This window comes from Neolamprologus brichardi, chromosome 22 (genome assembly GCF_056152115.1).
Source record: "Neolamprologus brichardi isolate AB-2024 chromosome 22, ASM5615211v1, whole genome shotgun sequence".
NCBI lineage: Eukaryota > Metazoa > Chordata > Actinopteri > Cichliformes > Cichlidae > Neolamprologus > Neolamprologus brichardi.
In genome coordinates this window covers 13,779,243-13,799,327 of record NC_142124.1, presented here as the reverse complement: position 1 = coordinate 13,799,327, position 20,085 = coordinate 13,779,243, and the positions used below count along the sequence as shown (strand labels likewise).

Sequence of the window (20,085 nt, the reverse complement as noted above, 5' to 3'; positions counted from 1 at the left end):
ATAACTCTGTCTAGACATTGGAATTAATACAAAGTGACCGTAACACTAAGAACTGCCAGCTGAAGAGGCACATTGCAATTAAACTGCACGAGCAAAATATAATAGAATGATTTTGCAGACTACTGAGGCCACACTGATGGACAGCAAAGGCTAAGCTATGCTTTTACATCATCCCTGCTTAATGCTTGGACAAGCAGCTTTGTACAGGTATTATAAAGCACTATGCAACAAGATATTGTCTGGATGGTGTAGTTGTAATAGTGGTAATGCATATTGGATTACAGCCCCCTAAATCAGGGTTGTAATACAATGTGGGTGGCTGGACATCATATAATATAGTGAATGAATGACAGGAGGCAGTGCTGGTTTCAAGCCTTTAATTCATAGTTTTCTGTATTCAACAAACGGTTAACTGAAGAGTGGCACCAGCAGGGTGACAAAAGAATTCAAACGGTCTTGAACTCAAAAGCATAAACTGAGACGATCGGCGTTGCACAATCAGCTCACTTTCAGTCTCGATTGACAGAAAGCGACAAGCTCTACTGACTGAAGCCTCCCTGCTTGCTCGCCAGTTTTCCAATCAGCTGCCAGAACTCGGAGAAAGTCAGCTCCCCGTCGTTGTTTTCATCCAGTGAGCCCATGAGCTGGTCGATGACAGCGGGATCACTGGCATTCTGCAGAGGGTGATCACAAAGAACAGTTCAGGATCAATACAATATAATGATCTCAGATGCAGTATCATCTACTTTGAAACACTGTCCTGCCACCTAATGGTTGAATGAAGTAACAAAAACACCCGAAAAGCATTTGAAGGCACACTCACAACGTTTCTTGATCATGGGGAAAACAGCTATGAAAAGAGCTCAAACCCTGTAAGTTACTATGGCCATTGGGCTATAAAACACATTAAATTACTACATTATATATGCAGCAGAAGTGTTTTGCTTGATAGTGTACAGTTTATAATTAATTTCATTCCACTTTCACACAGATACAATCCCAAATTACAAGATTACACTCCTTACAAGAATCAGCTGACCACGGTTTGATCAATTAATAATTTTGTTATAATCAAATAAATGTATTGACAATTTTTCAATTCCACTGTAAATACAAAATCAGACATTACCTTATGATGCAGATGGTGATTTTGTATAAAATGTTATTATCAGAATCAGAATCAGAATCAGAGAAACACATTAAGTGAAGTAAAAAAAAAGAATTATGTCACATGATGTACAGTCACACGTTGCATGTAGAATTAAAATGCACAGTATTATAATTTGATAGCAAAATTATAGTAATATATGTTACACACACAAGTGTTGAATTTTTACATGCAAAGTGTGTATTGTGTTGTATAGAGTACACGTGATACAACATGATGAGGGAGGATTTTTCTGATTGGCTGCCAAGGGCATAATCTTAATATTTGTCCACGGTGCTCAGCATCTTTAAAAGTGTCTGGTGCCAAAAACTGATTTGCTATTTAAATACCAGTGGAGATACAGCCCTACCAGTGGAGCAACAAAGAGTGACACGGCTCCAAACGCTGGGGTGGCTGTGGTGGTTCAGGAGGTAGTGCGGGTCGTCTACCAATCGGAGCGTTGGTGGTTCAATCTCTGGTTCCTCCAGCTTGTAATATGTTGACCCCAATGCATGCAGTGTGAATGTGTGTGCGCGTGTGAATGTCATACAAGGTGCTTAAGTATAGAAAAGTGCATGTAAAATGTGCATTTGCCAAACAGATCAATGCCACAGTTACAGTTTCTTTAATATCTGTGTGTAGGGTGCTCAGGGACACAAATAACACGGAAAAGAGGAAGAACAACTTAAGAGTCGCACCTTGACATAGTTGGGCAGCTGAGAAGCCACCAGGTGTTGGAACTCATCCTTACTCAGGGTGCTGGAGGATCCGTCTTTCCCAGCATATGTCTTGAACTGGGTGACAAGGGTTGAGATAGCAGCTTCCATGATGACCTGCGAAACAAACAAGTAGAGTGAATGTATTTCTCACACAAGAGCTTCAATAAAGAGATGCAGTAGGAAAGAAAAAAAGCATCCGTCTTACTTTCTGTGTCTGCAGTGCGGTGTGTCGCAATAAGTGTGTCGCAATAAGTACCAGTCCCTTGACTGTGACCATCACCTCTCCAAATATATACGCTTCATCTTCACGACTGATGCAAACATCAGCGGAAAACATTAAACCGTTCCCACTTCTCCCCCAGCCAGCGGGCTGCCCTTATCTGCCTGATTCCACTTCTCTGGAGACAGATGTCAAAACAAAGCACACACACACACACACACACACAGAACAGAAAACAGCCATTCTGCCCTACAAAGGGCAAAACTGTACTAACGATAACACAAAACCCATTTCAGTTTGCAGAGCAAGGCATTTAGTGGTAGCATCAGGCCATTCTTATCAAGTGACTGAATCATGCATGCCTAAGCAGTAATTAGTTTATACAAAACATGACTCAAATAATATGGTACAAACACACAGTGTCATGTGTGAGCCTTTCCAACTGCACTAAGCTGATTAAACTTCTAAAAAAAAAGGATTAAAACAGCATTTAAACTTTAGATATTTTACTTGTTTTTCACTTCCTCAGGATTGTCTCAATGTTTTACAGCTGAAAATCCATCTGCGCTTTAATGACCCTTCCAGTCATCCTTTTCATTTAAATGAGCTCACGTCTCCACGATGGACATGTAAAGAGGGCCCAACTCGGAAGGAAGCACAAATGTACTGTAACATTTCTATAATGACTGGTATGTAGAATTTAAAAGAATGGTAAACTTTCACTGCAGTTTCATAATCGCTGAGAGACATTCTTGTTCATCAGCGTGTCAGGTCTGCGACTGTCGTATCAGCGTGAGCAAAGTGTGTTCGTGCCCGTGAACGTGTAGCTGTTGAGTATTTGGTCTGGGTGTAACTGTTTCAGTTTGCAATCACAGCTGTGATGATAGATGCCTGTCGTGCCAACACTTTCACTTCACACTCAGAATGAGTTAGATATCGTGCACACACGGCATCTAAAGACTTCCAGTAAGCTGCGTATCTGGCGTTACGTTTTTCGGTACAATTTCAAAAACGCTCACAGGTCACACTGATACTGATCACTGTGACCTGTGACAAATACTAGGGATATGGATATAGTCAGCAATAGTTGTACACTGTATAGACATAAGCACTGTGCCACCAACAGGAGCTGTTCACCCATGGAAACCCATGCAGTGAAACTGCTGCCACACAGTTTTTGTGCTGATGCTAACGCCAGAGGATGTTGTAACTTAATGCAGAGTGCCACTTTGTGGATGAGTTACTGTTGTACCTAACCACTTCCAATAAGCAAAGTTCATGTCCGTAAATATGTCCCTTATTTACGGCACATACTTCATTTGGTATATCAGATGCCCTTCCTGACACCCAAGGGATTTGCTTCTCCTCTCAGGGTTGAACTGGGGACCTTTGACTTGTTAGGTGAAGATTTGTAAACCACTAGGGCCACATGCTCCTAAACACCTCCACCTTGCAGTAATACCATTTACAGTTGCTTGTGGAATATGTACAGGAGTATCACATAAAAAGAAAAATGTGTGAATATTTTGAAAAAATAGAAATGATTAAATAAAGACATTGTTTACGTATCAAGGGTGAAAGATTTATTGAACTTAATATTGATCTTCAAAATGAGGACATAACTGTGGATCGGGGGAATAATTAGAAATTGTCCAGTGATCAATTACATGCATGTTTGAGTCAGGTCCTACATTATCGGTAAGCACAGAGCCTTACTGTTGTCCCACAAACACAAAAATAGTCCTCAAATATTTATTAAACTCTGCTTCATTAAAAGATTCATCCATTGTGATTAGCGTTCTTCTGAATCCTTTGGTCTGGACACCTTCAAAAAGACAAAACATCCTTCTCCAAAACTTAACATCAGCTCAATATTTCATGTGTAAACTCTACGACATTCATTCAAACAGCAGTAAAATTACAAGTCGTGTAAACTTGCTTTTCTTACTAATCTTTGCAGAAGCTAATAAAATTGACTAACTCTCGTCTAATCAAAAGGATTTGTAATATAATAAAAGGCACGTGAGCAGGAGCTGGCAAGCTAAATTAATGAAAATGTCACCATTTTCACATTCAAAGCATACGGCCTGGGATAAAATCTGTGGTTCTTCTCATTAAAAATAAGAAAAAGAGATGCACTGTAGTGAGACAATAAATAAACATGAAATCACTGCTGAGAGAAAACAATCACAATCTGTTCAACTTTACATCCACAAATAGAGGGAAAAGTCAAATTTCACTACAATCAAAACACAAATAAAACAACTATTTATTCCACAATTTTAAAGTAATTCTGAAATATATTTTGGACTTTGCTTTGTGCTGGTTCACCTACCTACACTAAAATAAAATTAAAAATAAAATGAAATGTTTGTTTTTTTGTGTGTTTATTTATATCACCTAAAAACAACAAAGCTATGTCTAGGTCACTGCCACGCATGCCACTTCAAATCTATGCGTGAGAAAAAAAGGAAAAAATATGTATATATGTTTGTTTTGTTGCCAATTTCATTTTGGCAAATTAACAGATTAAGTAAATGAAACTACTTCAGCTCACTAACCTCTCTAATTTTACTCAGATTGTGGGATACTGAGTAAGAGTAGCGGTGTTAGCAGTCTCCATGGATACACTACCAAACAAACAAACAAACAAAAAAAGCCTATTTAAAATAAATCTAATTGGAAACAGAAAATTAAAATAAAGACGGTTCTCATATGTTTGAGAAAAGTGCTAAAGTGGTTTAGCAATGTTCAACTTAACTATGGCTATTGCTTTTTTTTTTCTTGAGCAGCACAAACTGGTTCCTGGTTGTTCCACACGTCTGCCGTCGGCCAAGAGGATGGAAAAGTTCTTCAAATCTAGAAATCAGGCAGTCCTCTGTGTGTGTTTGGCCAAATAGAGCGCTGCTGACAGAAAACTGGTCCGACCTGATCTGATTGTTATCACTGAAAGGACTGGGATCTCATCCTCTGGGATTGGACAGTCACACCCGAGCAGGGATCAATGCTATCTGCAAAAACATTCTAGTATTTTTTTTAACCTGCTTGGAGTAGAGATTAATCAGGCTCCCATACAAGATAAAATGACATAAATAACCCCCCCCCCCTTTTTTTTTCTATCCACAACTTATATAACGATATATAAGCTGTGCTGATGGTTATTTGCAAATACCATCTTCTGTGATCTGTGTGATCAATTTAAACTGACATTATAATGAACTGTAACATGCACTACACGTGTGTAAATCACTAAACAGCAGAGGAAATTCACACAACACATTACTGAAGGACTTTGCTTTAGGAGGCATGACTGGACAGAGGTAGGTAACAACGACTAAGTCCAAGATGACAAATACAAGTCTAGCTTATAATTACAGACTCAGAGAGACATGTTTATGAGAGGCACAACCACTCTGTGCCAGAAGCTACTACTATTACAGCTCCGAAGGCAAGAAATGTCCTATAAAACCACCACTGGTTTCCTCTCTGCCTCCGTTTTTTTAAGCCGTGGCAGCAAACTTCCACAGGGCTTCTCGCTCAAACTCCTCCATCTCCTCCTCCAGGGAGTCGTCATCCTTCTTCCCGTCGCCCTCTAAAACATCCACCATGTCTTCCAAAATGTCTGCCACGTCCTCAGCAAAGTCGCTGAAACGAATCCTGTCGTGGATGAACACGCCGTCCTCAAAGTAGTCTGCGGTCAGCCTCCTGAACCTATCCTTGCTCTCTGATGATGACCTTTCAAGCTTGCTCAGGTAGCCCTCCAGAAGTTCCTCAAACTCGGACAGCTCCACTGGATAGAGCCCCTCCTTGCTGGCGCAGTCCTCCACGGAAGTGCAGCCCAGCTGGGGACGGACATTGCGTTGGAGCTTTTGCTCCTGGTCTCTCCAGAAATCGTTGTTGTGGTGCTGATGAGGATGGCGGGGCTGCTGATGGTGATGTTGGTGCTGGTGGTTTTTAGCAGACCGGCTGTGCCACGGTTTCTCCTTCCTCCTCTCCTCTCTGTCCATTCTCCTCTCACCCTTCTTGCTCTCCCACTCGTCCTGGTGTTTCCTCCAAGCCTCTTTATGAGAGTTTTGCTTTTGAGGCTTCCAGTCTTTCTCATTCTTCTCCTCTTTGTCCCTCCACCCTTCCTCTTTGCTGTCTTTCCACTGTTTTTCTCCTCTTTGCTCCCTCTCGTCTTTGTGCCTCCAGTCTTCCTCCTTCTTGTCTTTCCACTGTTTTTCTCCTCTTTGCTCCCTCTCATCTTTATGCCTCCAGTCTTCCTCCTTCTTGTCTTTCCATTCTTTTTTTCCTCGTCCCTCCCTCTCGTCTTTGTGCCTCCATTCGCCCTCCTTATCTTTCCACTCTTTTTCCACCTTTCTCTGCTTCTTCTCTTCTTTATCCCTCCATTCTCCCTCGCTGTTGTGCTTCCACCCTTTCTCTCCTCCCCTCTCCTCTTTCTTGTAGTGGTCCCGCTCATTGTGTTTGCCTTTCTTCCCTTTCCATTTGGACTCCTGGGGCTTCTTCTTCCCCCACATCTCAACTTCTTTGGAGAGTTTCCTTTGGATCTCCTCCAAGTGATCCCTGACCTGTTTTCTCTTGCCTCCATCTTTTTTCATTGCGTCCAGCCTTTTCTTGCTCTCCTCCAAAAGAACCTTCTGCCGCTGGAGTTCTTCCTTCAGCCTTCCTCCCTGCTTTGCGTCCCTCCCCCTCTCCGGTCCAGGTGTTTTCTGGTGACTATGACCATCTTTGTCTTCAGGCTGTGGGGCCGAACTAGATGCAGCTGGAAGTATTTCCTGATCAGCTGTGAAGGATTTAATATATCAAACTTAAAATGACCTTGGTCATTACCAGTGTGTCTCTACGCATGCAGGATACGTTCAATAAGTATAAACTTAAAGGGCGATGTAGTCGTCACATTATACCTGCGAGCTGGCTGAGTTCAGTCACTCTGGCTCTGAGAGTCTCGAGCTCTTTCTTCAGCTCTGGCAGAGATGACAGCTCCTCCTTCAGCTTTGCATTTTCTTTTTCCAGATCTGCTTCACCCTTTTTATCGCCACTTGCTGCTAACGCCTTCAGTGCTGAGTCAAGTTCTTCTTTCTTAGACTGAGAAATATGGTCAAATAGTGACAGTTTATAACGTGGACAAAGCTGTAGGTAAATTAAGGTGCTGCACAAGTTGTTTAACAATTAAAAACATTCATTGAAACATCATAAAACCAATTAAAACTAAATAATTAGCATCAGTGTGACTCCATACTGACCTGAAGTTGAGCCTCTAGCTGAATGATTTGTTGGTTTTCCTGTGTCAGTTTATCCAATAGCTCTTTCATATCCTGTGGATCACTGCTAAGCCCGTCCTGGATTTAAAATCATTGGCACATGAATAGAACACATATTTTTAAAAAATGTCTATTTCTTTATGTTTGTTTTTTAAAATTTTAATATCACATGATCATGTGAAGTAGGAATCTGTGGAAACAGACCTGGCTTTGTTCTCCGTCACTCAGATCGGAGGCGTCAAAGTCACCTGTCAGACAGGAAGACAACGTTTTAGAACGAGTCCTTCCACAGGCCCTTTCACTGACACACAACTGCCATGCTGCCTTTCAAGATGCTCAAGTGAACTTTATGAGCTCAGGCCACTCTCTGCACACCACACCAACTGTTTTTCTTTTCCATTTCATTAATAAGTATGGCATATTTTGCCTTGAACACAGTGTGACTGCATTAGACACATTCCCATTTAATTTAAACCACAGAAAACATTCAGTGAGTCCTTCAAAAATATTATAAGGAGCGTTAAAATTCCGAATGCATGTTATTTGCCTTTTTCTGCTGCTGCAGCATCAACTGTCAGCCCAGATAAGTGCTTGGGCAAGCTATTGAGCATTAGCCAGTGAGGGCAGAAGCTTACACTGCTGCCTTATCTTTAGCTCTGGACCTACCATTATCCAGGTCACTGTGGAAGCCTGTTGACATAGTAGAGCTTAGTCAACAAGATCTGAAAGCAGACATCTAACTATTGCTGACAACAGCAAATAAAGGTGCTTATGTAACTCGTAAATACTGTCATTGTCAAACAGAAACTGTGAAATGATGGAAATTTATGGCAATATTTACTCTAAACTCTTAATGCTGTCTAACACTGCCAAACTCTGATGCTGTGTAGGAAGATCACAGTTTCTTTTCTGACATTTTAACATACAGTGCTGTGCTAAAGTCTTGAGCCAACCCCTCATTTCTTTATGTTTTGATGGGACACAAACATATACCAGAACACGGCATATGAGACAAAAACAGAGCTTGTACAATTCTAAAAAGTCTGAAAGTTGTTTTCTGAAGATTCATCTAAAGAAATGGAAAAAATTATCTGTTTTTTGCATCAGGCTGCTCATAAACACCGTTGTTTTCTTTTCAGTTGTGTGCAGACAAAACACTAGTGCGTCCGTTTATGCTTGAATGATTCATAGGCCAGAGGACTCTGAAAATGGTCAGGAAAACCTGAGAACTATTGCTCAAAAACACTTTCAAGCAAAGTTTAAAGATACAGTGTGGCTCAAGATTTTTGCACAGTTCTATAAATATTATAATTTATGGTATTAAAACATTCACTCTTACTGTTAATGTGCAGCATACAAATTGTAGCCACAATACTGCACTAAATCAAACAATAAAAGCAGAACCAAGCTAGCTACCTTAGTTATGAGAGGAACTGACCTGAGAGAAAGAGGGAACCTAGAAATAGCAAGACCAGAGCACCCACAATGCATTTGTTCAAGGAGAACCATGGCTTTTCCTCCTTCTTCTCAGCCAGCTTGAATTCTACTTCCTCTTCCTCATCCTCCTCGTCTGATGTTCTTGGTCTCTGTGCCTCAAAGGTGGGCACATTTCTCCGCCGCAGTCCATCATCAAAGCTGCCAGTGTCACCCGAGTCATACCTAATGGAAGGCTCTAAGAAAGGAAAAATGTAAGAAGAAAATAAGAAGAAATTCTAAGCATGAGAAAGAAATGGCAAGACAGCAAAGATGTGTCATGTTTTCTGATGTATTTTTGTGACAGATGATGATAATGTGCCTAAACCTAAACCACATGTATTCAACTGTGGGCTGGAGTCACTTCAACAAATCATCTCAACATCTGTGGCATCTTTGTCAGAAGTGAATAATTATGTGCTGGCGACTTCCTCACGCAGAATACCAGACTCTAAGTGAGCAAATGAGCTGCAAAACATAACAGCGTGTAAACAGCATGTGAAAAGTGTCTGACAAAAAAAGCGATTGCTGGTTCTCAGAATGGATGACATTTTCTCACTAAATTACAACAACAGTAATTTCATGCATGGGGGTTTCTTCATTTTCTCAGTGGGGTGTGGGCTCTCCTGTCATACTGATAAATCGCTTTCCAGCTGCTAGCGAGACATAGATAAGAAACATGTTAGCAAATTCTCTCATTTTTCTGCTTTTTCCTATTATAAAGCACCACTTACTTTCCTCAAAAGCTGCAGAGGCAGCTTGGAAAACCTTCTAAGAGCCTCAGAGCCTGGGACCCAGATGCTCATATTTAAAGGCAGGATGCTCACTGTATGTCACTTTACAAATAAGATCAGCTGTAATATTGTTACACAGGTACAACGTTGACTTAAAATGTCATCTTATCTTGGGATTGAGAATAAAAGAGGGTTACTGTGTCAAAATCAAGCTTTAATTTTATTTATACAGCGCCAAATCACAACTACAGTTGCCTTGAGACTCTACAATAATACATACAGAGAAAAACCCAACAGTCATATGACCCCCTATGAGCTAGCACTTTGGCGACAGTGGGAAGGAAAAACTCCCTTTTAACAGGAAGAAACTTCAGACAGAACCAGGCTCAGGGAGGGGCGGGGCCATCTGCCGTGGTTGGGTGAGAGAAGGAAGACAGGATAAAAGACATACTGTGGAAGAGAGACAGAAAGCCACCATATTTTACAGATGGCTGTAAAACACGGTGGAGGCTTTGTGATGGGGCCTCATTTTGGCCAGTAGTGTTGGTAATCTTGTAAAATCTGATGAAATTCTGAACATAGTAAAGATTTTAATTCACCTGCAGTATTCATCTGGAAAATGTCTAATTTGAAACAACTTAATTTTAATCATGACAATGATCTCAAACACGCTACCAGTGAAGTAAACGCATACCTGGATAGAAAAACACAGTGAAACACTATCAGCCATGGATTGGCCTCCCCAGAGCCCGGACCTCACCATTATTGAAGCAGTGTGGGAGAACAGAACAAAAGGCAGACTACATCCAAAGAAGAGCTTTGAATGTCCTTGCGGAGTGCTATTCCTGAAGACCACTTAAAGAAGAACGCTTGCCAAAGAGAGGCTATGGTGAAGATGGTGGTCATATCATATACTGACCTTTAGCCTCGTTAGCATGTTGTATTTTCATTTAATGTTAGTGCATATTTTAAGAAATCACTGCACTTATTTCTTATTTTCCTAGTAGAATATAAAGAAATGAAGACTATACAGTAATGTATATTTCTGACTGCGCACAGAAAGAGGACACAGACGTTCACTAGACTCCAACAACAAATTTTTGCCCTGACTTCAGCCTCCGGTGTACATTTCCTACAGTGTATAAGAAGACCGGTTCCCCAGAAATGAGAAACTTGTGTTGTTTAATTACATTTTCTTATTGTGCTAGTTTTCTTTTTTCTGTTACATCTCTAATTTTATTAATCTTTTGTCCTGCTTGTTGAAAAAAAGATATCTCAACTCTCATCTAAAAGATTTTAAATTTAAGTTTTAGAAAATAAATTTTGCAGGACTCAAAGAATATATCATAGCAGGATCTTCCACACTCTTTGATTTAACTCTTAAAATGAGGTTGCGTGCTTGAAGCTATTTGCATACCATGGCTTTACTGTGGATTTCCAATAACACTGTTTTTGCCATCACTAATAATCTCATGTGAAGATTTTTTTGAAAGAATCCATTTCTACTGAGAAAAAAAAAAAAAATCAAAGAAAAGTAGAATACACAGCCGTGTGTGCCTGGCTGGATTTGGGAATACTGTGCGAGTGCCTTTACATTTACTGAAACGCTTATGTAGGATAATCAAATACCTTCTTCATCGTCTCTCTCATCTTGCCTCACTGGCTCCGATGGCTTTGCAGGCTCATTTTTAATAGCCGCCTCCTCATCTGCCTCAGCTGAACCAACAGTCTCTGGTGCAGGACTTTCATCAGTAGGATGTTCTGTCACCAGGCTCTCGAGGACTGGGCTTTGTGACTCTGTGCTGTCTGGAACAAAGCTGATATCAGCTTCAACATGAGACAGGGGATCCGTGGCTGTAAGGGTCTCAGTGGGGATGTTAACCTCGGGTTCAGCACTGAAGACTTGACTCTCCCCAGGAGGACTCGCAGGAATCAGTCCAACATCAACAGGCTTCTGGAGCTCATGCTCTGCAGAGATGGGCATCTCAGTAATCAGAGGTGCAGAGCAGGACTCCTCGGACTCGAATGGGGGGACTTCAACAGTTGGAATATCCAGTGGAGCCCCCATGTCAATGTTGGTGACAAATGGCATGGCACCTAGGTGCTCATTGTCACTGGGAGAACTGGTTACAATGTCATGGATAACTGGAGGCTGACTCTCCAAATCCAGATCTGGTGGGTCAAGAAGGCTGGGTGGGAGAGGGCTCATACGGGATGGACTAGAAGGGACAGGACCCTCACTGGACTCTGGAGAGGTCTCTTGACACACCTGATGACAAGGACAAACGTGTAACTGACATTTTAATTAACCTGGTGGTTAAACTGTTAAATACTTCAGTGTTGACTGTTCCTGCACAAAATATTTTAAACACGTCTACTAACGAGATGTTTGTTTAGAAATGTCATGAATGAATGAAAAAACACCCTGACTACGATGACTTCATTTGTTGCTCAAAGTGTTAACGAGTAACAGTTCACGTGCAAGAATCGAGAAAGTAATTCTCTGTGTACAATTTATTAAACTTCTTTTTGCATAACAATGATCACTAATATAACTTGCTGGCTGTTATTTTCTATTTTATTTTTTGATTACGTGCAGCGACTTTTACATGTTATTGAGGTCATTTCCCTGAAAACAGTATCGTTTACAGTATTTCTCTTTCATTAAGTGATGCTGCCCAGGATTACTTTGACAATTTTATTAACCCTTTAAATGATATTAAATGAGCATGACAGTAAGACTGAAGCAGTTGTAACTTTTTTAAAGTCTGTTTTGAAGAAAAATAAGAGCCACATATGAGGATATTTGTTTAACCCTCATGTCTTCCTTTAAGGGGTAAACATTTAAGATAGAAAGGTGGTCATGTGCCTGTGGTTTTAAAATATGAGTGATGAAGTCATGCTATGTTTTCTTTACCAGGAAGAGACGGTTAGATAATGCAGCTTAAGTTTTAATGTCATACTGTACAAAGTAAACAGTTAATTAATCACTTCTAGACGTCTTCGGGCCTTCTTAATACATTAAACTCCTACTAATGTGCTGCTGGTGCAAGCTGATGAACGTTCATTTACATGCAAGTCTATCAAAGCTGTCAGCTGCATATTGGGGTAGATGCTGTGTGATTGTTGAGTTTTCAAAGCAACAGAAAGATTGAGGAGTTAAGCTGTTGTTCATATAGAGTATGGGCCAAATTCTGTGTGTGGACTTATATACTTATATTTGCCCATGGATATTTTGGTGCCCACTATAGACTGAAGCAGAAGAGAAAATTCACTGGTAGAAATATGAATAACACTGGATGTTTATTTTTATTTTTACTGTGTAAACAGGAATTATTATAACCATCTGTTCCTTCACTTTGTTGTGCTAATCAGATTTGTAGTGAAAGGATATTACAGGTAACGCCAGTAGTTACTACTGGATTTCGGGTGGCAGTGTATGTGTACGAATTAGGTGCAGTCATACGAAAAAGACTACAGACAGATTACCTGAGCTTACAGCAGAAACAGGTGCTACAGTTGTAGACCTGCTATATCAGAAGACCTGATTTATGAGTTATTGAGACTGTGTACCAGTCCTTGGTAGTTTGAAGTCAAAAGAAACAATCAGAGGTAAATATTTGAAGAAAATACTTACAAAAATAGTCAGAATACATGGAGTAGGCATGAGTGTATAGTCCTGCTGGACTTATGCTCATGTTAGCGTGGAGGCAGTGTTGGGGAGTAACGGAATACATGTACCACCGTTACGTATTTAAAATACAAAATATGAGTAACTGTATTCCGTTAGTTACCGTTTAAAAAGGTCGTATTTAGAATACAGTTACTTTGTTGAAATAAATGGATTACACGGCGGTACTTTCCTGTTTCATATTGTGGCGGGTCAGGCCTGTTTGGGTTTTGTTTGACAGCTACGTTCTGTTCAAGCGGCAGCGTTAGGTTGCCATGGTTACAGGGTGACGCTCTCTCTCTGCGCGTTTCCTGGGTGAGAGAGGCCTTTGTTGTTGTTGTGCTAAGCTAATAGGCAGAATGCTACAGGTATAGCTCTAAAGAATGTAGCATCATAGGCAGTGTAGTCCGTGCTGCAGAGAGAATGGACTGCCATACACGTTATGTGTCTGTGAGCGAGGGAGGGAGAAAAAGGAAAAGTACAGCTGTCATCGAGCAAAAACGGGAGCTGGAAGCATGTAAATATAATAATAACCACTGCAGCCAAGAAGAGTGCCTGACGAGCCCAGTTGTAAGTAAGCTATTAAGACTCGACTGTACACCGTGTTCGTGTTTTCCTCCGAAAACAATAAGTTCCGTTGGAGCAGCCTTTCAATGCCTCTCTCTGTCTCTCGCTAGCAAAGTTGACCCAGACAACAAAGTAAAGCTAGTTTTCGGCTACGAGCCCGACACAGAACCCACCGTATTAGCCAGAGGTCCCTTTACTACGGTTCGGAGCCGCGGACCTTCAGTAACAGTAATAAATCACAGCAATAGTACATTCATGTAGTTGTAAACAGCATGATAATATATTAAGTAATCCAAAGTATTCAGAATACGTTACTCTCATTGAGTAACGTAACGGAATACGTTACAGAATACATTTTGGGGCATGTATTCTGTATTCTGTAATGGAATACATTTTAAAAGTAACCTTCCCAACACTGCGTGGAGGGCAATGGGAACGCAGACAAAATTGCAAAGTAAGAGTTGAAATTAGAGGCTAACATAATGAAAAGCTCTATTTGGAAATAGGGAGGCAAAGCTTAAGCTTTTTTTAATATAATTCAGAGATCTTGCATAAGCTTTATGAGACGAAGCTCTATTTCTCTTAAATGGTGGATCGGATTGAAAAATTCCCAAGGTTTAAGCTTGAAACCTGTTAGGTGAAATGTGACGATGTTAAGAGAAGAAAGGCATGATATTTATTTATAGAGAGCTTGGGGTTTTAAATCATAGATCACTTCCAAAGACCTCCTCACACAAACAATTTGAATCCAGGAAGCGCTCCTACTTAAAATATTTTTGCAGATGTGTCCCCCCCCCCCCCCTTAAATCTATCCTGATGTGCAAAAATACCCTGAGGTTACACACTGTGGTAAAGTAGGTGGAGCTGCACCTTCTGAGCAGCTATGAAACTCAGAAAAGAGGATGATATTCTGGCTCTCAGCTGTGATCTGTCAAGCAGCAATACATTTGGCACAGTTTTAAGTCTAAATATGATGTGATTGAATTTTTGTCTTCTTATTGAACTGCTGCGTAGTTACTAACCTGGTGGCCTTCTTCAGATAGGACAGTTTCTATGGGGATACCAACGAGTTTGAACTCCACAGCAGCTCCTGAAATAACACCGACACAATGCAAAAACAAAGATGTAGAACCCAAGAAAAGGTCAAAGCTTTAGACACCAGGCAGATATGTTGACTTGTCAGTACCTGCCACCTCCTCTGAGAGACTGGGGACATCTCCCAGGCTCTCTGTGCCATCATCCACGGGCCCGACATTCTCAATGGCAGCTTCCTGTTGAGTGAGAAGACCTAATGAGAACCAGCTGGTAAAAATTTACACCTGTAGCCATAACCTTGACATTTAGAGTAGCATTCACACTCACCAATGATTACAACTGGCACTGCTTATCAATTAATTATGGAGTCAGATTTTCCTGTAATGATCTTGAAATACTTTATAACAAAAGCTACAAATCACAGTCAAACTACTGTCTGATGAGCTTTTACACATTCTCCAACCCAAACTGACAAAACAATATCCATGCAGCTGTCATGGGTTTTCTATCCTAACAAACGAGGCTGGGTAAAATATTATCACCTCTCAGCGTAACACAAGGTTTTCCTAAAACCACAGCAGCCTTACTACAGGCCAAGTCATGCATGCACACTGAGCTAATACACACACACACACACACACACACACACACACACACACACACACACACACACACACACACACACACACACACACACACACACACACACACACACACACACACACACAAAAAACTGTGAAGTTGAGTACTGTATGGGATACAAGTTGTTGATATAAAAGCTGAAGTAAAAGCCAGTTATATATAGTTCCGGAAGCAATTAAACAGTAATGACTTCAATAAAAAAAATACATTTTACATTCAGTACTTCTGTTTTGAGTGCCACCTCTTAGCTGCTGTTAAACCTCAGTGTGGTCCCTGTGAGTGGGAATTCAGTTTCTGATATTTAATGATTAACAGAAATTTGTGATTGAAACCACCGCAGCTTTTCTTTCATGACTCAAAAACCCTGGTGCTGGATATCACACCGACTGACTGCAGTTGCCTCTCTGCCACTGAGAATGACAACGGTTCACAGCAAAGTGCAAGCACATGTGTGTCACTAAATCTGAGGTGCAACATACCAGAAAGACTCAGTTCAGTGAGACTACAATATTATCTTAGTTGGCAGTGTATACTGGGATATTTGCTTGCTATAAATACCTTGTGCTGGTCAGATAGCCAAGTGGCATAAAAAGCTATTCCAGAGTGGTACATTATTGGATAAAGTATGAGAACTGCTAGAATAGTATAAATAAAGCATAGATAAAAGGCCAAAGTGAAATAAATCCTATTTTCATCTGAACTGTGAACATTATCTGCCTGATGAGGCACAATTTGGCGCTCTGCAAACATTCACCAGGATGTTTCCCACTTTAAGCAGCTCTGGGCTGCAGGTTAGGACAAGACAAATTATAAATGAACCAGTATTCATGGAGCAGGATAATAATCATGGTGCTCCAAATGATACCCAGACTTTCCTTAGCTATGCTCATCTCGTCTTACCTCCGGGGAGAGGAGGGTCCAGCTGTTGGTGGAGGAGCCTGTGCTGCCTGTGCTGTTGCTGCTGTCAGACATCGCCCCCGTCAGGCTTAACTTGGCACAGCACACAGGTCAGATTGAGCTTTAAAAATCCTGCATATGACGACAAAAACAACGTGTCTTCAGCGAGCACGCCTAATGCACACATGTGAGCCTCATTATCAAGATGCAATAACCCGACTACAACGTGTTCAGGTGCATAAGGCGCAGTTTAGAACATTAAAAAAATGCACAAACTCGATGAGCCGTGTGTGATTTTATGCAGCATTCGCATGGAATTTTTTTTAAAACTACGGTAAAAGAGGGCAGAATCGCGCAGTTGTGGTACAGTTAAAACCTTGCAAACGCAAACGGGATAAAGAGCAGATTGTCGCTGATTCAAGTTATGTAACGGAGGAATCCATAATACTGCGCAGTGAAACAAAGGCTTCAGTCAGTGCAGAAAACAAGAATCTCCTGACTGCATTCATCGCTACTGCTATTTCCAGCCAGCCATTCATTCAAATCCATTCATCCAGTCAATCTGTGCAGCAGTTAAATGCCCAAAAATGGTCAAGCGCCCCCCCGCCCCCCAAACTGTACGGGTACTTCATTGATCCAAGCGTGCAAATAAAGGTCAATACTCACTTATCGGCAACGCTAGCGCGCGCTAAGGTTCTGATTTGCTCATATAAGAGGTAAATGCTGGGCGGCTGTGGTTGTTGTAGCAACCAAATTCAAGGTTCACTCATGATGGTAAACAAAGGATGGTTGGCTGAATTTCCCACTCCCACTCTTCCGCGTTCTCACTCAGGCCCAGCTGTTAAGCAGGCTGCCCCCGACACGAGCTCGGCTCCATCACCGCGAACGCGAACAAGACGTTTATTTACCCCGCGTGCTCACACTTGAGTCGCTCGGCGTTTTCCACTTCAAAGCCCTTTGCTTTTGTTTTGTTTTGTTTAGCACGAGCACAGCTCCTCTCCTCTGAACTTGGGAACTTCGGGAATTCCAAGTAGCGTCACGTCGACCAACGTGTCTCACATCCAATGGGATTTCACCAAAGCCGCGGGAGCACCCGCCCCCGAATCATGGCTGAACCAATCGGATAAAAGTGTCGCGTCAGAAAGCGACGTGCATCCCAGCTTGATTGACGCACGCAGGTGAAAGTGGCAGGTGATGGTCCCGGCTCTTTCTCCTTGGTTTATAATAATACAAGTTCATGTGTGATCCCACAAGATACACACACATATACAGGAGCCACCAGTCGCTCACTGACACGTCTGCTGAACTATATTTGTACGGGACTTGCCAGAGTGGACAACCCCTTTCCCACTATTGCTCCAATGTGGGCATTCATTTCATCATCTGATCCCTTCTCCTCTAAAATTAGTCATTTAAGTGTTTTCTCTGGGATAAGCACTTTCCTTTTTACACCTCTGTACTCTTAAATCAAACAACAACAATCACATAACTACATAACTGATTGTTGGGGAGAAATGGTATCTTTCTTATATATATCTTTCTCTTGTAGGGTGTTGAAAGGTAAAGATTAGGCCTGCTCATGTTTACTCTGGTGGTCTATCCCCAGAGGTAAATGTACACATACAGTGGTGTGAAAAGGTATTTGCCCTCCTTCCTTCTTCTTTTTTGTCATACTTACATGTTTCAGATCATCAAAAAAAAAAAAAAAATCAGAGAAAAATAACACTAGTAAATACAAAATGCTGTTTTTTAAGGCAAAAAGTTATCCAAACCTACCTGGCCCTGTGTGATAAAGGAATTGCATTAATAACCAGTTATTAGGTTTAGGGAGCAATTCTTTATTTCACATAGGGCTAGGTTCAGATAGCTTTTTTCCCCTTAATATTTGAAGTCATTATTTAAATGCAGCATTTTTTATTTGCTCAGGTTATCTTTGTCTAATATTACAATTTGTTTGATGATTTAAACATTTAAGTGTGACAAATAAGAGGGAAAATCAGGAAATAGGGAAACACTTTTGCATAAAGATGGATCTCTTAGATTTTATTTATATTGTGCATACTGTAATGCACATTACCAACAAAAGTAATCCCAGGACTCTTACATTGCAATATAACAACCTCGCCTTACAATATTAAAGACAAAAAAACATTCATTTGTGCAAGCAAATGAGGACAGCGCATTGGGAGAGAAACCTTCATTACTAACAGGAAGAAATCTTGCACAGAACAAAGCTCGGGGAGGGTGGCCATCTGACAGTGGGGTGAGAAAAGAAGAGCACAAAGCCACTGCAAACAATATAACAATAAATACTCTGCAGGCTTGGGGGATAAGAGAACATTCAGCTCAGGATGCAGAAAAACACAGAGAGGACAATGGACAAACTACGGGAAAGAGAGGGCACAAAGATAATAACGTGATGGTGGCATATATTAATAACTGGAGAGTGAAAGAGAGAAAAGCAGAGGATTGCTTAGTATAATGGGCAGCCAGGGTGTATAGCAGCATAAATAAGGGGTGGCTCAGGGTCACATGATCTGTCCCTGATGTGAGCTTGATTAAAAAGGAAAGTTTTAAGCCCCTAAGTAAGAGGGACTTAAGCCCAAGAATCCTCACAGAAGTACTGCAGGCCAAGCTAAAGTGAGCTAGAAAAACTTGGTGAGATTTCAGGGCAAATGTCAGTTTAGAATTTATTTAGAAGTAAAAAATTAAGAGATTTTAGATACACATGTAGGGTGTTGAAAATGCCCATAGGTGTGGAAATGATAACATTAGACTATAAATTATAGGCTGGTTAACTATAACTAATGTTGCTACATACATGAATAATCTCTGAGGTCTTCCTCTTTCTGGCAGCTCCATATTCAGTAACTTTGCCCAATATATCCACTATCCCTCCTCTGAATATCTCCAAACCATCTCATCCTTGCCTCTCTAACCTTCATTCTCGATGCTATTCTTTCTTCACATATCAATCTTCTCCCACTACACGTTCTTCACCTCTATTGTGCAAGTCTATTGTTTTGGACGGTTGATCCCAAAGTATGTAAAAGTCATCCACCTTTACTACCTGCAGACCTCCACCTCTCCAGGCTCTCTTCCACATGCTTCCAGCTATCACTACAGATCACAGTGTTATCTGTTTAATTATATATATATATATATATATATATATATATATATATATATATATATATATATATATATAAAACTACTACTACTGCTGCTGCTACTACTACTACTACTAATAAAAAAAATACAGAAACTTGTATAATATAAACTCTTATAAAATAAAAACTAAGATACAATGAGAAAATGCATGGAAACGAACTGAAGTGAAACGGTTTGAAATGTTAAAAATTTAGAGCTAAAATAAGAAAAATAGACCTCGTTGACGTCACCTTTCTCTCAATTAAATAAAACAGTGTCAAAAACTATAATAGACTTAAAACTTTCTCACGATATCCCCGCTAAAAACGATTATAAGCTCAGTCTGGGACTGGTTATGTAATCACACCAAAGCATGTCAGGACAGAATTGTGGTCGAACTTTGGACTGAAATGGAATGTTAGTTTTTTTGTTTTTTGTTTTTTTCCCACAGATTTTTCCACCCTGATGACGAATTAGGAAATCAAAGAAGTTACGTTAATGTCCTGCGACAGATAGAAGTAACCAATAGCAGACGAGTTTTTCCGTCGTATTGACCAATAGGACGAGGCG

The 20,085-nt window shown here is 40.7% G+C and overlaps 2 protein-coding genes across 5 annotated transcripts; both read right to left on the bottom strand.

The window, feature by feature from the left end:
• Positions 1-374: 374 nt before the first annotated feature.
• Positions 375-2,203, bottom strand: s100a11 (S100 calcium binding protein A11). The gene is made up of 3 exons (XM_035906590.2): positions 2,072-2,203; positions 1,846-1,980; positions 375-674 (listed from the first exon to the last, which is right to left on the bottom strand). Exons 1-3 carry the CDS (start codon positions 2,201-2,203, stop codon positions 540-542), a joined length of 402 nt encoding a protein of 133 aa, XP_035762483.2. The 3' UTR covers positions 375-539.
• Positions 2,204-3,656: 1,453 nt separating this feature from the next.
• On the bottom strand, positions 3,657-17,447 carry pbxip1a (pre-B-cell leukemia homeobox interacting protein 1a). 4 transcript variants are annotated; one of them, XM_087834532.1, is made up of 11 exons: positions 17,274-17,447; positions 16,369-16,497; positions 14,978-15,062; positions 14,814-14,881; positions 11,184-11,823; positions 8,786-9,019; positions 8,014-8,037; positions 7,552-7,595; positions 7,330-7,425; positions 6,991-7,171; positions 3,657-6,869 (listed from the first exon to the last, which is right to left on the bottom strand). In XM_087834532.1, exons 2-11 carry the CDS (start codon positions 16,438-16,440, stop codon positions 5,587-5,589), a joined length of 2,727 nt encoding a protein of 908 aa, XP_087690658.1. In that variant the 5' UTR covers positions 16,441-16,497; positions 17,274-17,447; the 3' UTR covers positions 3,657-5,586. The 4 variants fall into 4 exon arrangements, with proteins under 4 accessions (XP_087690658.1, XP_087690659.1, XP_087690661.1 ...); XM_087834533.1 differs by having other exon boundaries at positions 17,287-17,447; XM_087834535.1 differs by lacking the exon at positions 17,274-17,447 and adding an exon at positions 17,032-17,264.
• Between the last annotated feature and the right edge of the window lie 2,638 nt (positions 17,448-20,085).

Excerpts from the sequence above, each read along its gene's own strand:
- s100a11 (XM_035906590.2), bottom strand. The coding sequence starts at position 2,203 with ATGTTTTCCGCTGATGTTTGCATCAGTCGTGAAGATGAAGCGTATATA. Across the intron at positions 1,981-2,071 it reads CCGCACTGCAGACACAGAAA|GTCATCATGGAAGCTGCTAT; the intron begins GTAAGACGGATG and ends TTTGTTTCGCAG. Across the intron at positions 675-1,845 it reads AGCTGCCCAACTATGTCAAG|AATGCCAGTGATCCCGCTGT; the intron begins GTGCGACTCTTA and ends CACCCTCTGCAG.
- pbxip1a (XM_087834532.1), bottom strand. The coding sequence starts at position 16,440 with ATGTCTGACAGCAGCAACAGCACAGGCAGCACAGGCTCCTCCACCAAC. Across the intron at positions 15,063-16,368 it reads GGACCCTCCTCTCCCCGGAG|GAAGCTGCCATTGAGAATGT; the intron begins GTAAGACGAGAT and ends CTCACTCAACAG. Across the intron at positions 6,870-6,990 it reads TGAACTCAGCCAGCTCGCAG|CTGATCAGGAAATACTTCCA; the intron begins GTATAATGTGAC and ends AATCCTTCACAG.